This window comes from Coregonus lavaretus (genome assembly GCF_964263955.1).
Source record: "Coregonus lavaretus genome assembly, chromosome: 32".
Taxonomy (NCBI): Eukaryota; Metazoa; Chordata; class Actinopteri; order Salmoniformes; family Salmonidae; genus Coregonus; species Coregonus lavaretus.
Window position 1 is genome coordinate 34,684,722 of NC_140019.1, and position 15,666 is coordinate 34,700,387.

The window sequence follows — 15,666 nt, forward strand, 5'->3', positions numbered from 1 at the left end:
CCAACTCGGAAACTCTGGCATCTTTCTAGAGCTCCGACTTTCCGACCTGACTTTCCGACGTCATGATTTGACCTCGGTTATTTCAGAGTTCCCAGTTGTCTTGAAAACGCCATTCTCTCATCGACGAGGCCGACATTTCAAGAGCCACGTCAATTGAACCGTGAAGCATCATTTGCATATTGTGAATGGCATCAAACTATTATCTTCTAATGTGAAGTGTCAGCTACATATATGGAAATTATACTTTAGATGGTAAGTGTTCCCTAGAGGAGTAGAGAGATCGCATAAAATGTGTGTGACAACAGATTTTCATGCAGGTATTCTAAAATCTGCATAAATAAATGTGCGCATTTTCCCACCAGTGCTATTTCCAACAAATGGACTTGTTGCAGATAAATATCAGTGTGTGATGGTGTAGTGCACACAATGTACTGTTTCGTTTTACGTTTTCATGTACTAAATAAAAAGGTAAAGTTCAATGTGTTTTCATCACATTTTCAACTCAACCGATAGTTTTGTCACAAACTGTTGCGTTAATTAGCAAATGTGCCTACTCTGGTCTTGGCACAACAGCGCGCAGATACAGTACAGATAGGCTGTGTGGGCAGGCTAGTCTACATGATGAGATTATTATGGATATTTATTTCTCAAGCGTTGATCATCATGTCACCAGAATAAGACCCTCGATATTTATTGGAAAAGAGCATCAACATCACCGTGCACTTCCACCACCCTGTGAAGTTCATCATCATTTATTTAATTTGTAGCCTAATAAACTGCACGGTTTCCCGAGTCGTAGTGGGAGGACCACACAACATATCATCGCGTGACTCCAAAGTTTACTTCGATATGATGGTTATTATATCAATATTTGCACATAATAGGGTTTCTACCGCCATTTCTCGCATAATACATTTTACCGACACAAAAAGATCCCAACATGTCGAACGAACTAATGATCTGTCGGCATTTATGAAATTGTACCGAAACTTCCTGTTTCCATCACAGCTGTCGTGATTTTATTTAAATATACGGTATGACTTTATTTATTCATCAGTTGTTATTATGTATATATCTAATGTTTTTATTACCTTTTTTTTATTATTTATTTATTTTATTTTACTAGTCCTGCATGTTGAAGCTCGAAGCCTAAGATGTTCAATGTGCCCTGCAATCACACCTGCAACCCTGCACATGTGACTATTAAACAATCTGAAACTTTACTAGCATTACAAACTGTGGATTGAAGCGTGGTTACTGTCTGTGTCTGTAGGTGGGACAGAGGTGGTGTCTGAGAGTGGCTTCCATAACGGCCACCATGCTATGTTGGAGTCTGGGGGAGGAGGCAGACATGGCCGGGGGGAGAAGATGGTCTACATGGCTGTGAAGGACCAGTCCCAGTCAGAGGAAGAGATCAGTGAGTATACACTCTTCTTCTATTAAATAACTCCCATCTATGAAATGCTTTTTAGTGGAACCCTTCATTTCACCTGTCCAATCATGTGATCAAACACGACTTGATAGGTTAATTTTATTGTATTTTTCACTGGTGCTGTTCAAAAGGATTTGAACAGGGCTTCAGGCAAATCAAGAATGTGTTTGTACATGTCTCTGTACATGTCTCTGTGTCACTCTGTTTTCCAAACCTGGCTGACAGGGCTGAGTAGGTGTAGGGTTGTAGGTGAGGAGGGTTAGGGTTGTTACTGAATCTGTCTGTGTGTTTACAGATGTGTCAGACATGGCAGAGCAGGTGTACATGGAGGTGATTGTAGGAGAGGAGGAGGCCTCTGCAGTCCAGGAGAACCAGATAGATGACTCTCCGAACAGCAAGATGTTTGTCCCTATCTCCTGGGCTGCAGCCTATGGTAAGGATAAGGATCACTCCTGTTGTGTGATCAACTGGTTTTATATTCAGTAATAACAGTATTCCTTCAGCTGGATATAAGACACACGACTATGGGCTCTATTTTAACAAACCTAACGCAATGGTAAATCCAAGCGCTGGTGGTAGCGCTATCGGTTCGGGGATGTATCAGAAGTACTTTAGCTATTTTCACAACCAAAAATGTACGTTGCAGTGATGGTGTGAAAGGGCTGGAATTTGATGAATAAACAAATTGTGAGTCTGTCGAGGCTTGGCCCCTCACTGGCCAATCATAACATGCTCCATGGCTAAATATGTGTTTGCTTCAAGTTGTATATTTACAGGCTTTTATGTATTGCCTTGGACTCCAATTCCAATGTTAGTCTGTTTATAGTTTGTTAAACAGTTTACAGAAACAAAATAACAAAATGTAGTCTTTGCTAAATATGTTGACTTGAACCTGTTTGCAGTCCACATTGTTCTAAGTAATTGCATGGCTTTAATGTGGAAATATATACATAACAATCACAATGATATAGGGGCTAGGCCTACTGTAAATTGCATTAGGGCAATAAGCATTAAATTAATTATTATTAAGTCCTAAAAAGAGAGCGAATAATTGTAATAAAATTCTAAACAAAACGAAACAACTTGTTTTTAAATACGCTATGTCTAAATACACTTACAGGCACCATAATTGCTTCCTGTGGGCATATAATATTTAAACAACGCAGGCTATGGCTTTACGCACATCCAAACTTTTCACAGTAGCTGGCCAAAGATCCAATGTAAAGAGAAAGGGAGAATCTCCACTCACCGTTATACTGCTTCCAAATATGTTTTATATGGGTGGTCCTCTGTAGCTCAATTGGTAGAGCATGGCGCTTGTAACGCCAGGGTAGTGGGTTCGATCCCCGGGACCACCCATACGTAAAAATGTATGCACACATGACTGTAAGTCGCTTTGGATAAAAGCATCTGCTAAATGGCATATTATTATTATTATTATTATTATTATTATTATTATTATTATTATTATTATTATTATATACACTACCATTCAAAAGTTTGGGGTCACTTAGAAATGTCCTTGTTTTCGAAAGAAAAGCAATTTTTTTGTCCATTAAAAGAACATCAAATTGATCAGAAATACAGTGTAGACATTGTTAATGTTGTAAATGGCTATTGTAGCTGGAAACGGCTGATTTTTATTGGAATAGCTACATAGGCGTACAGAGGCCCATTATCAGCAACCATCAGTCCTGTGTTCCAATGGAACGTTGTGTTTGCTAATCCAAGTTTATCATTTTAAAAGGCTAATTGATCATTAGAAAACCCTTTTGCAATTATGTTAGCACAGCTGAAAACTGTTGTGCTAATTTAAAGAAGCAATAAAACTGGCCTTCTTGAGACTAGTTGAGTATCTGGAGCATCACCAATTGTGGCTTCGATTACAGGCTCAAAATGGCCAGAAACAAAGAACTTTCTTCTAAAACTCGTCAGTCTATTCTTGTTCTGAGAAATGAAGGCTATTCCATGCGAGAAATTGCCAAAGAACGGAAGATCTCGTACAACGCTGTGTACTACTCCCTTCACAGAACAGCGCAAACTGGCTCTAACCAGAATAGAAAGAGGAGTGGGAGGCCCCGGTACACAACTGAGCAAGAGGATATATACATTAGAGTGTCTAGTTTGAGAAACAGACACCTCACAGGTCCTCAACTGGCAGCTTCATTAAATAGTACCCGCAAAACACCAGTCTCAACGTCAACAGTGAAGAGGCGACTCCGGGATGCTGACCTTCTAGATCTTGAAGAAGGAACTCTATCACTTCATTTTGCAACGCCATGACATACCCTGTGGACGGCGCTTAATTGGAACCAATTTCCTCCTACAACAGGACAATGACCCAAAGCACAGCTCCAAACTATGCAATAACTATTTAGGGAAGAAGCAGTCAGCTGGTATTCTGTCTATACTGGAGTGGTCAGCACAGTCACCGGATCTCAACCCTGTTGAGCTGTTGTGGGAGCAGCTTGAACGTATGGTACTTAAGAAGTGCCCATCAAGCCAATCCAATTTGTGGGAGGTGCTTCAGGAAGCATGGGGTGAAATCTCTTCAGATTACCTCAACAAATTGACAACTAGAATGCCAAAGGTCTGCAAGGCTGTAATTGCTGCAAATGGAGGATTCTTTGATAAAAGCAAAGTTTGAAGGACAAAATTATTATTTCAATTAAAAATAATTATTTCTAACCTTGTCAGTGACTACATTTCTTATTCATTTTGCTATATTTCCTATTCAAACTAATTTCATGTATGTTGGAACCATCTTACAGATCGCATTCACACATCTCCAAAAGTTGCATTGCATGCGCGCCACGGACGTTCTCACCATAAAACCAGGACACTGAATCATTCTAATACATTTTAATCAAATGGAATGAAAACAAGCAATTGTTTTTTCCACAACAATAAATAAATGTAATGATGTCATTAAAATCGGCACGATAATAAAGACCTGAAGCAGAGGGCTTGTGTTTTAAAAATATGAAACGGAATACAATTGTTACAGGAAAATAACTTCTAAATACGAGGTTAACCGGTATTCACAGAGGTTCTCATCTCTCGTTTCACTATGGACATGGACACATGTAGAGCCCTGAGTCTTACTATACTTGTGTGGACTTTTTGAGGACCAACAGTTGATTCCCAAAATCAGATTTTCCCTAAACCTAACGCCTAAGCCTAAAATAGCCTTTTTACAAGTGAGGACTGGCAAAATGTCCTCACTTCTCTGAATTTTAGTTGGTTTGCTATTCTTGTGAGGACTTCTGGTTCAGTATAGTAAAACGTGTACAGGCGCACACACAGACCTTTCAAGAGTAGTGCTTGTTTTAGTATTTGCTAAACCCTATTTCTCCTCCACTGCTGTTTATATCTATACTGAACAAAAACATAAACGCAACATGTAAAGTGTTGGTCCTATGTTTCATGAGCTGAAATAAAAGATCCCCGAAATTTTCCATATGCACATAAAGCGTATTTCTCTCACATTTTGTGCACAAATTTGTTTACATCCCTGTTAGTGAGCATTTCTCCTTTACCAAGATAATCCATCCACCTGACAGGTGTGGCATATCAAGAAGCTGATTAAACAGCATGATCATTACATAGGTGCACCTTGTGCTGTGGACAATAAAAGGCCACTCTAAAATGTGCAGTTTTGTCACAAACACAATACCACAGATGTCTCAAGTTTGAGGGAGCGTGCAATTGGCATGCTGACTACAGGAATGCCACCAGAGCTTTTGCCAGAGAATTGAATGTTAATTTCTCTACCATAAGCCGCCTCCAACGTTGTTTCTGAGAATTTGACAGTACGTCCAACCGGCCTCACAACCGCAGCCCACGTGTAACCACGCCAGCCCAGGACCTCTACATCTGGCTTCTTCACCTGCGGGATGGTCTGAGACGAGCCACTCGGACAGCTGATGAAACTGTGGGTTTGCACAACCAAAGAATGTCTGCACAAACTGTCAGAAACAGTCTCAGGGAAGTTCACCTACGTCGTCCGCCGCCATCACCTCATGTTTCGGCATGATAATGCACAGCCCCATGTCGCAAGGATCTGTACAAAAAAGGGAGTGCTCCTAATCTCAGCTTGTTACCTGTATAAAAGAGACCTGTCCACAGAAGCAATCAATCAGATTCCAAACTCTCCACCATGGCCAAGACCAAAGAGCTCTCCAAGGATGTCAGGGACAAGATTGTAGACCTACACAAGGCTGGAATGGGCTACAAGACCATCGCCAAGCAGCTTGGTGAGAAGGTGACAACAGTTGGTGCGATTATTCGCAAATGGAAGAAACACAAAATAACTGTCAATCTCCCTTCGTCCTGGGGCTCCATGCAAGATCTCACCTCGTGGAGTTGCAATGATCATGAGAACAGTGAGGAATCAGCCCAGAACTACACGGGAGGATCTTGTCAATGATCTCAAGGCAGCTGGGACCATAGTCACCAAGAAAACAATTGGTAACACACTACGCCGTGAAGGACTGAAATCCTGCAGCGCCCGCAAGGTCCCCCTGCTCAAGAAAGCACGTATACAGGCCTGTCTGAAGTTTGCCAATGATCATCTGAATGATTCAGAGGAGAACTGGGTGGAAGTGTTGGGGTCAGATGAGACCAAAATCGAGCTCTTTGGCATCAACTCAACTCGCCGTGTTTGGAGGAGGAGGAATGCTGCCTATGACCCCAAGAACACCATCCCCACCGTCAAACATGGAGGTGGAAACATTATGCTTTGGGGGTGTTTTTCTGCTAAGGGGACAGGACAACTTCACCGCATCAAAGGGACGATGGACGGGGCCATGTACCGTCAAATCTTGGGTGAGAACCTCCTTCCCTCAGCTAGGGCATTGAAAATGGGATGTGGATAGGTATTCCAGCATGACAATGACCCAAAACACACGGCCAAGGCAACAAAGGAGTGGCTCAAGAAGAAGCACATTAAGGTCCTGGAGTGGCCTAGCCAGTCTCCAGACCTTAATCCCATAGAAAATCTGTGGAGGGAGCTGAAGGTTAGAGTTGCCAAACGTCAGCCTCGAAACCTTAGTGACTTGGAGAAGATCTGCAAAGAGGAGTGGGACAAAATCCCTCCTGAGATGTGTGCAAACCTGGTGACCAACTACAAGAAACGTCTGACCTCTGCGATCGCCAACAAGGGTTTTGCCACCAAGTACTAAGTCATGTTTTGCAGAGGGGTCAAATACTTATTTCCCTCATTAAAATGCAAATCAATTTATAACATTTTTGACATGCGTTTTTCTGGATTTTGTTGTTGTTATTCTGTCTCTCATTGTTCAAATAAACCTACCATTAAAATTACAGACTGATCATGTCTTTGTCAGTGGGCAAACGTACAAAATCAGCAGGGGATAAAATACTTTTTTCCCTCACTGTAGATGAGTCTGTTTCACCTGCCCTGCTGTTTATATGTAGATAACAGTCTGTTTCACCTGCCCTGCTGTTTATATGTAGATAACAGTCTGTTTCTCCTGCCCTGCTGTTTATATGTAGATAACAGTCTGTTTCACCTGCCCTGCTGTTTATATGTAGATAACAGTCTGTTTCTCCTGCTGTTTATATGTAGATAACAGTCTGTTTCACCTGCTGTTTATATGTAGATAACAGTCTGTTTCACCTGCTGTTTATATGTAGATAACAGTCTGTTTCTCCTGCCCTGCTGTTTATATGTAGATAACAGTCTGTTTCACCTGCCCTGCTGTTTATATGTAGATAACAGTCTGTTTCACCTGCCCTGCTGTTTATATGTAGATAACAGTCTGTTTCTCCTGCTGTTTATATGTAGATAACAGTCTGTTTCTCCTGCTGTTTATATGTAGATAACAGTCTGTTTCTCCTGCCCTGCTGTTTATATGTAGATAACAGTCTGTTTCTCCTGCTGTTTATATGTAGATAACAGTCTGTTTCTCCTGCTGTTTATATGTAGATAACAGTCTGTTTCTCCTGCTGTTTATATGTAGATAACAGTCTGTTTCTCCTGCTGTTTATATGTAGATAACAGTCTGTTTCTCCTGCTGTTTATATGTAGATAACAGTCTGTTTCTCCTGCTGTTTATATGTAGATAACAGTCTGTTTCTCCTGCTGTTTATATGTAGATAACAGTCTGTTTCTCCTGCTGTTTATATGTAGATAACAGTCTGTTTCTCCTGCTGTTTATATGTAGATAACAGTCTGTTTCACCTGCCCTGCTGTTTATATGTAGATAACAGTCTGTTTCACCTGCCCTGCTGTTTATATGTAGATAACAGTCTGTTTCTCCTGCCCTGCTGTTTATATGTAGATAACAGTCTGTTTCACCTGCCCTGCTGTTTATATGTAGATAACAGTCTGTTTCACCTGCCCTGCTGTTTATATGTAGATAACAGTCTGTTTCTCCTGCTGTTTATATGTAGATAAGTCTGTTTCACCTGCCCTGCTGTTTATATGTAGATAACAGTCTCTTTCTCCTGCCCTGCTGTTTATATGTAGATAACAGTCTGTTTCACCTGCCCTGCTGTTTATATGTAGATAACAGTCTGTTTCTCCTGCTGTTTATATGTAGATAACAGTCTGTTTCTCCTGCTGTTTATATGTAGATAACAGTCTGTTTCTCCTGCCCTGCTGTTTATATGTAGATAACAGTCTGTTTCTCCTGCTGTTTATATGTAGATAACAGTCTGTTTCACCTGCCCTGCTGTTTATATGTAGATAACAGTCTCTTTCTCCTGCCCTGCTGTTTATATGTAGATAACAGTCTGTTTCACCTGCCCTGCTGTTTATATGTAGATAACAGTCTGTTTCTCCTGCTGTTTATATGTAGATAACAGTCTGTTTCTCCTGCCCTGCTGTTTATATGTAGATAACAGTCTGTTTCTCCTGCTGTTTATATGTAGATAACAGTCTGTTTCTCCTGCTGTTTATATGTAGATAACAGTCTGTTTCTCCTGCTGTTTATATGTAGATAACAGTCTGTTTCTCCTGCTGTTTATATGTAGATAACAGTCTGTTTCTCCTGCCCTGCTGTTTATATGTAGATAACAGTCTGTTTCACCTGCCCTGCTGTTTATATGTAGATAACAGTCTGTTTCTCCTGCTGTTTATATGTAGATAACAGTCTGTTTCTCCTGCTGTTTATATGTAGATAACAGTCTGTTTCTCCTGCTGTTTATATGTAGATAACAGTCTGTTTCTCCTGCTGTTTATATGTAGATAACAGTCTGTTTCTCCTGCCCTGCTGTTTATATGTAGATAACAGTCTGTTTCACCTGCTGTTTATATGTAGATAACAGTCTGTTTCTCCTGCTGTTTATATGTAGATAACAGTCTGTTTCTCCTGCTGTTTATATGTAGATAACAGTCTGTTTCTCCTGCTGTTTATATGTAGATAACAGTCTGTTTCACCTGCCCTGCTGTTTATATGTAGATAACAGTCTGTTTCTCCTGCCCTGCTGTTTATATGTAGATAACAGTCTGTTTCACCTGCCCTGCTGTTTATATGTAGATAACAGTCTGTTTCTCCTGCTGTTTATATGTAGATAACAGTCTGTTTCTCCTGCTGTTTATATGTAGATAACAGTCTGTTTCTCCTGCTGTTTATATGTAGATAACAGTCTGTTTCTCCTGCTGTTTATATGTAGATAACAGTCTGTTTCTCCTGCCCTGCTGTTTATATGTAGATAACAGTCTGTTTCTCCTGCCCTGCTGTTTATATGTAGATAACAGTCTGTTTCTCCTGCTGTTTATATGTAGATAACAGTCTGTTTCTCCTGCTGTTTATATGTAGATAACAGTCTGTTTCACCTGCTGTTTATATGTAGATAACAGTCTGTTTCTCCTGCCCTGCTGTTTATATGTAGATAACAGTCTGTTTCTCCTGCTGTTTATATGTAGATAAGTCTGTTTCACCTGCCCTTCTGTTTATATGTAGATAACAGTCTGTTTCACCTGCCCTGCTGTTTATATGTAGATAACAGTCTGTTTCACCTGCCCTGCTGTTTATATGTAGATAACAGTCTGTTTCTCCTGCTGTTTATATGTAGATAACAGTCTGTTTCTCCTGCTGTTTATATGTAGATAACAGTCTGTTTCTCCTGCCCTGCTGTTTATATGTAGATAACAGTCTGTTTCACCTGCCCTGCTGTTTATATGTAGATAACAGTCTGTTTCTCCTGCTGTTTATATGTAGATAACAGTCTGTTTCTCCTGCCCTGCTGTTTATATGTAGATAACAGTCTGTTTCTCCTGCTGTTTATATGTAGATAACAGTCTGTTTCTCCTGCTGTTTATATGTAGATAAGTCTGTTTCTCCTGCTGTTTATATGTAGATAACAGTCTGTTTCACCTGCTGTTTATATGTAGATAACAGTCTGTTTCACCTGCCCTGCTGTTTATATGTAGATAACAGTCTGCTTCTCCTGCTGTTTATATGTAGATAACAGTCTGTTTCACCTGCCCTGCTGTTTATATGTAGATAACAGTCTGTTTCACCTGCCCTGCTGTTTATATGTAGATAACAGTCTGTTTCTCCTGCTGTTTATATGTAGATAACAGTCTGTTTCTCCTGCTGTTTATATGTAGATAACAGTCTGTTTCACCTGCCCTGCTGTTTATATGTAGATAACAGTCTGTTTCACCTGCCCTGCTGTTTATATGTAGATAACAGTCTGTTTCTCCTGCCCTGCTGTTTATATGTAGATAACAGTCTGTTTCTCCTGCTGTTTATATGTAGATAACAGTCTGTTTCACCTGCCCTGCTGTTTATATGTAGATAACAGTCTGTTTCTCCTGCTGTTTATATGTAGATAACGGTCTGTTTCTCCTGCTGTTTATATGTAGATAACAGTCTGTTTCACCTGCCCTGCTGTTTATATGTAGATAACAGTCTGTTTCTCCTGCTGTTTATATGTAGATAACAGTCTGTTTCTCCTGCTGTTTATATGTAGATAACAGTCTGTTTCTCCTGCTGTTTATATGTAGATAACAGTCTGTTTCTCCTGCTGTTTATATGTAGATAACAGTCTGTTTCTCCTGCTGTTTATATGTAGATAACAGTCTGTTTCACCTGCCCTGCTGTTTATATGTAGATAACAGTCTGTTTCACCTGCCCTGCTGTTTATATGTAGATAACAGTCTGTTTCTCCTGCTGTTTATATGTAGATAACAGTCTGTTTCTCCTGCCCTGCTGTTTATATGTAGATAACAGTCTGTTTCACCTGCCCTGCTGTTTATATGTAGATAACAGTCTGTTTCTCCTGCCCTGCTGTTTATATGTAGATAACAGTCTGTTTCACCTGCCCTGCTGTTTATATGTAGATAACAGTCTGTTTCTCCTGCTGTTTATATGTAGATAACAGTCTGTTTCTCCTGCTGTTTATATGTAGATAACAGTCTGTTTCTCCTGCTGTTTATATGTAGATAACAGTCTGTTTCTCCTGCTGTTTATATGTAGATAACAGTCTGTTTCACCTGCTGTTTATATGTAGATAACAGTCTGTTTCTCCTGCCCTGCTGTTTATATGTAGATAACAGTCTGTTTCTCCTGCTGTTTATATGTAGATAAGTCTGTTTCACCTGCCCTTCTGTTTATATGTAGATAACAGTCTGTTTCACCTGCCCTGCTGTTTATATGTAGATAACAGTCTGTTTCACCTGCCCTGCTGTTTATATGTAGATAACAGTCTGTTTCTCCTGCTGTTTATATGTAGATAACAGTCTGTTTCTCCTGCTGTTTATATGTAGATAACAGTCTGTTTCTCCTGCCCTGCTGTTTATATGTAGATAACAGTCTGTTTCACCTGCCCTGCTGTTTATATGTAGATAACAGTCTGTTTCTCCTGCTGTTTATATGTAGATAACAGTCTGTTTCTCCTGCCCTGCTGTTTATATGTAGATAACAGTCTGTTTCTCCTGCTGTTTATATGTAGATAACAGTCTGTTTCTCCTGCTGTTTATATGTAGATAAGTCTGTTTCTCCTGCTGTTTATATGTAGATAACAGTCTGTTTCACCTGCTGTTTATATGTAGATAACAGTCTGTTTCACCTGCCCTGCTGTTTATATGTAGATAACAGTCTGCTTCTCCTGCTGTTTATATGTAGATAACAGTCTGTTTCACCTGCCCTGCTGTTTATATGTAGATAACAGTCTGTTTCACCTGCCCTGCTGTTTATATGTAGATAACAGTCTGTTTCTCCTGCCCTGCTGTTTATATGTAGATAACAGTCTGTTTCTCCTGCTGTTTATATGTAGATAACAGTCTGTTTCACCTGCCCTGCTGTTTATATGTAGATAACAGTCTGTTTCTCCTGCTGTTTATATGTAGATAACGGTCTGTTTCTCCTGCTGTTTATATGTAGATAACAGTCTGTTTCACCTGCCCTGCTGTTTATATGTAGATAACAGTCTGTTTCTCCTGCTGTTTATATGTAGATAACAGTCTGTTTCTCCTGCTGTTTATATGTAGATAACAGTCTGTTTCTCCTGCTGTTTATATGTAGATAACAGTCTGTTTCTCCTGCTGTTTATATGTAGATAACAGTCTGTTTCACCTGCCCTGCTGTTTATATGTAGATAACAGTCTGTTTCACCTGCCCTGCTGTTTATATGTAGATAACAGTCTGTTTCTCCTGCTGTTTATATGTAGATAACAGTCTGTTTCTCCTGCCCTGCTGTTTATATGTAGATAACAGTCTGTTTCACCTGCCCTGCTGTTTATATGTAGATAACAGTCTGTTTCTCCTGCCCTGCTGTTTATATGTAGATAACAGTCTGTTTCACCTGCCCTGCTGTTTATATGTAGATAACAGTCTGTTTCTCCTGCTGTTTATATGTAGATAACAGTCTGTTTCTCCTGCTGTTTATATGTAGATAACAGTCTGTTTCTCCTGCTGTTTATATGTAGATAACAGTCTGTTTCTCCTGCTGTTTATATGTAGATAACAGTCTGTTTCACCTGCCCTGCTGTTTATATGTAGATAACAGTCTGTTTCACCTGCCCTGCTGTTTATATGTAGATAACAGTCTGTTTCACCTGCCCTGCTGTTTATATGTAGATAACAGTCTGTTTCTCCTGCTGTTTATATGTAGATAACAGTTTGTTTCTCCTGCCCTGCTGTTTATATGTAGATAACAGTCTGTTTCACCTGCCCTGCTGTTTATATGTAGATAACAGTCTGTTTCTCCTGCCCTGCTGTTTATATGTAGATAACAGTCTGTTTCACCTGCCCTGCTGTTTATATGTAGATAACAGTCTGTTTCTCCTGCTGTTTATATGTAGATAACAGTCTGTTTCTCCTGCTGTTTATATGTAGATAACAGTCTGTTTCACCTGCCCTGCTGTTTATATGTAGATACCAGTCTGTTTCTCCTGCTGTTTATATGTAGATAACAGTCTGTTTCACCTGCCCTGCTGTTTATATGTAGATAACAGTCTGTTTCTCCTGCTGTTTATATGTAGATAACAGTCTGTTTCTCCTGCTGTTTATATGTAGATAACAGTCTGTTTCACCTGCTGTTTATATGTAGATAACAGTCTGTTTCACCTGCCCTGCTGTTTATATGTAGATAACAGTCTGTTTCTCCTGCTGTTTATATGTAGATAACAGTCTGTTTCACCTGCCCTGCTGTTTATATGTAGATAACAGTCTGTTTCACCTGCCCTGCTGTTTATATGTAGATAACAGTCTGTTTCTCCTGCTGTTTATATGTAGATAACAGTCTGTTTCTCCTGCTGTTTATATGTAGATAACAGTCTGTTTCACCTGCCCTGCTGTTTATATGTAGATAACAGTCTGTTTCACCTGCCCTGCTGTTTATATGTAGATAACAGTCTGTTTCTCCTGCCCTGCTGTTTATATGTAGATAACAGTCTGTTTCTCCTGCTGTTTATATGTAGATAACAGTCTGTTTCACCTGCCCTGCTGTTTATATGTAGATAACAGTCTGTTTCTCCTGCTGTTTATATGTAGATAACAGTCTGTTTCTCCTGCTGTTTATATGTAGATAACAGTCTGTTTCTCCTGCTGTTTATATGTAGATAACAGTCTGTTTCTCCTGCTGTTTATATGTAGATAACAGTCTGTTTCTCCTGCTGTTTATATGTAGATAACAGTCTGTTTCTCCTGCTGTTTATATGTAGATAACAGTCTGTTTCACCTGCCCTGCTGTTTATATGTAGATAACAGTCTGTTTCTCCTGCTGTTTATATGTAGATAACAGTCTGTTTCTCCTGCCCTGCTGTTTATATGTAGATAACAGTCTGTTTCTCCTGCCCTGCTGTTTATATGTAGATAACAGTCTGTTTCACCTGCCCTGCTGTTTATATGTAGATAACAGTCTGTTTCTCCTGCCCTGCTGTTTATATGTAGATAACAGTCTGTTTCTCCTGCCCTGCTGTTTATATGTAGATAACAGTCTGTTTCACCTGCCCTGCTGTTTATATGTAGATAACAGTCTGTTTCTCCTGCTGTTTATATGTAGATAACAGTCTGTTTCTCCTGCTGTTTATATGTAGATAACAGTCTGTTTCTCCTGCTGTTTATATGTAGATAACAGTCTGTTTCTCCTGCTGTTTATATGTAGATAACAGTCTGTTTCACCTGCTGTTTATATGTAGATAACAGTCTGTTTCTCCTGCTGGTTATATGTAGATAACAGTCTGTTTCTCCTGCTGTTTATATGTAGATAACAGTCTGTTTCTCCTGCTGTTTATATGTAGATAACAGTCTGTTTCTCCTGCTGTTTATATGTAGATAACAGTCTGTTTCTCCTGCTGTTTATATGTAGATAACAGTCTGTTTCACCTGCCCTGCTGTTTATATGTAGATAACAGTCTGTTTCACCTGCCCTGCTGTTTATATGTAGATAACAGTCTGTTTCTCCTGCTGTTTATATGTAGATAACAGTCTGTTTCTCCTGCCCTGCTGTTTATATGTAGATAACAGTCTGTTTCTCCTGCTGTTTATATGTAGATAACAGTCTGTTTCTCCTGCTGTTTATATGTAGATAACAGTCTGTTTCTCCTGCTGTTTATATGTAGATAACAGTGTGGACACAGTGAAGAATGAAGGGACCAGGCCATACCTTCAGATCAGAGATGGTCAGGGTACCAGCAGAGCCCTCAAACAGAAGATCAAGAAGAAGAGGAAGGGAGATGCACGGCAGTGCCAGACAGGTAAACACAGACTACAGTATCCCTTCGGCTGACATGAACCCAAAGAAGATACAACTAGTTTTATCTCCTAAATATATAAAAATTGAAGAAAACGTGGCGGAGATTTCCTTGTTGCTTCCTTTTTGTGGCTTGAAATTCTGCTGTTAGTTTGGCCAAAAGTATGTGGACACCTGCTCGTCGAACATCTCATTACAAAATCATGGGCATTAATATAGAGTTGGTCCCCCCTTTGCTGCCATAACAGCCTCCACTCTTCTGGAAAGGCTTTCCACTATATTTTGAGCATTAGTGAGGTTGGGCACTGATGTTGGGCACTGATGTTGGGCGATTAGGCCTGGCTCGCAGTCGGCGTTCCAATTCATCCCAAAGGTGTTCGATGGGGTTGAGGTCAGGGCTCTTCTGTGCAGGCCAGACAAGTTCTTCGACACCGATCTCGACAAACCATTTCTGTATGGACCTCGCTTTGTGCACGGGTGCATTGTCATGCTGAAACAGGAAAAGGCCTTCCCCAAACTGCAGCCACAAAGTTGGAAGCACAGAATCATCTAGAATGTCATTGTATGCTGTAGCGTTAAGATTTCCCTTCACTGGAACTAAGGGGCCTAGCCCGAACCATGAAAAACAGCCCCAGACCATTAATCCTCCTCCACCAAACTTTACAGTTGGCACTATGCATTCGGGTAGGTAGCGTTCTCCTGGCATCCGCCAAACCCAGATTCGTCCGTTGGACTGCCAGATGGTGAAGCGTGATTAATCACTCCAGAGAATGTGTTTCCACTGCTCCAGAGTCCAATGGCAGCAAGCTTTACACCACTCCAGCCGACGCTTGGCATTGCGCATGGTGATCTTAGGCTTGTGTGTGGCTGCTCGGTCATGGAATCCCATTTCATGAAGCTCCCGACGAACAGTTCTTGTGCTGACGTTGCTTCCAGAGGCAGTTTGGAACTCGGTAGCGAGTGTTGCAACCGAGGACAGATGATTTTTATGCGCTTCAGCACTCGTTCTGTGAGCTTGTGTGGCCTACCACTTTGCGGCTGAGCAGTTGTTGCTCCTAGATGTT

The 15,666-nt window shown here is 40.4% G+C and overlaps 1 protein-coding gene across 2 annotated transcripts in view; it reads left to right on the plus strand.

Moving 5' to 3' along the window:
- Nucleotides 1-15,666, plus strand: part of LOC311107902 (zinc finger protein 711-like) — a 60,478-nt gene that overhangs the window by 19,070 nt on the left and 25,742 nt on the right. For both annotated transcript variants that reach the window (XM_084150498.1, XM_084150499.1), the window contains exons 6-8: nucleotides 1,274-1,417; nucleotides 1,728-1,865; nucleotides 14,472-14,606. In XM_084150498.1, the coding sequence (XP_084006624.1) occupies nucleotides 1,274-1,417; nucleotides 1,728-1,865; nucleotides 14,472-14,606 (417 nt within the window). The remainder of the gene's footprint in view (nucleotides 1-1,273; nucleotides 1,418-1,727; nucleotides 1,866-14,471; nucleotides 14,607-15,666) is intronic.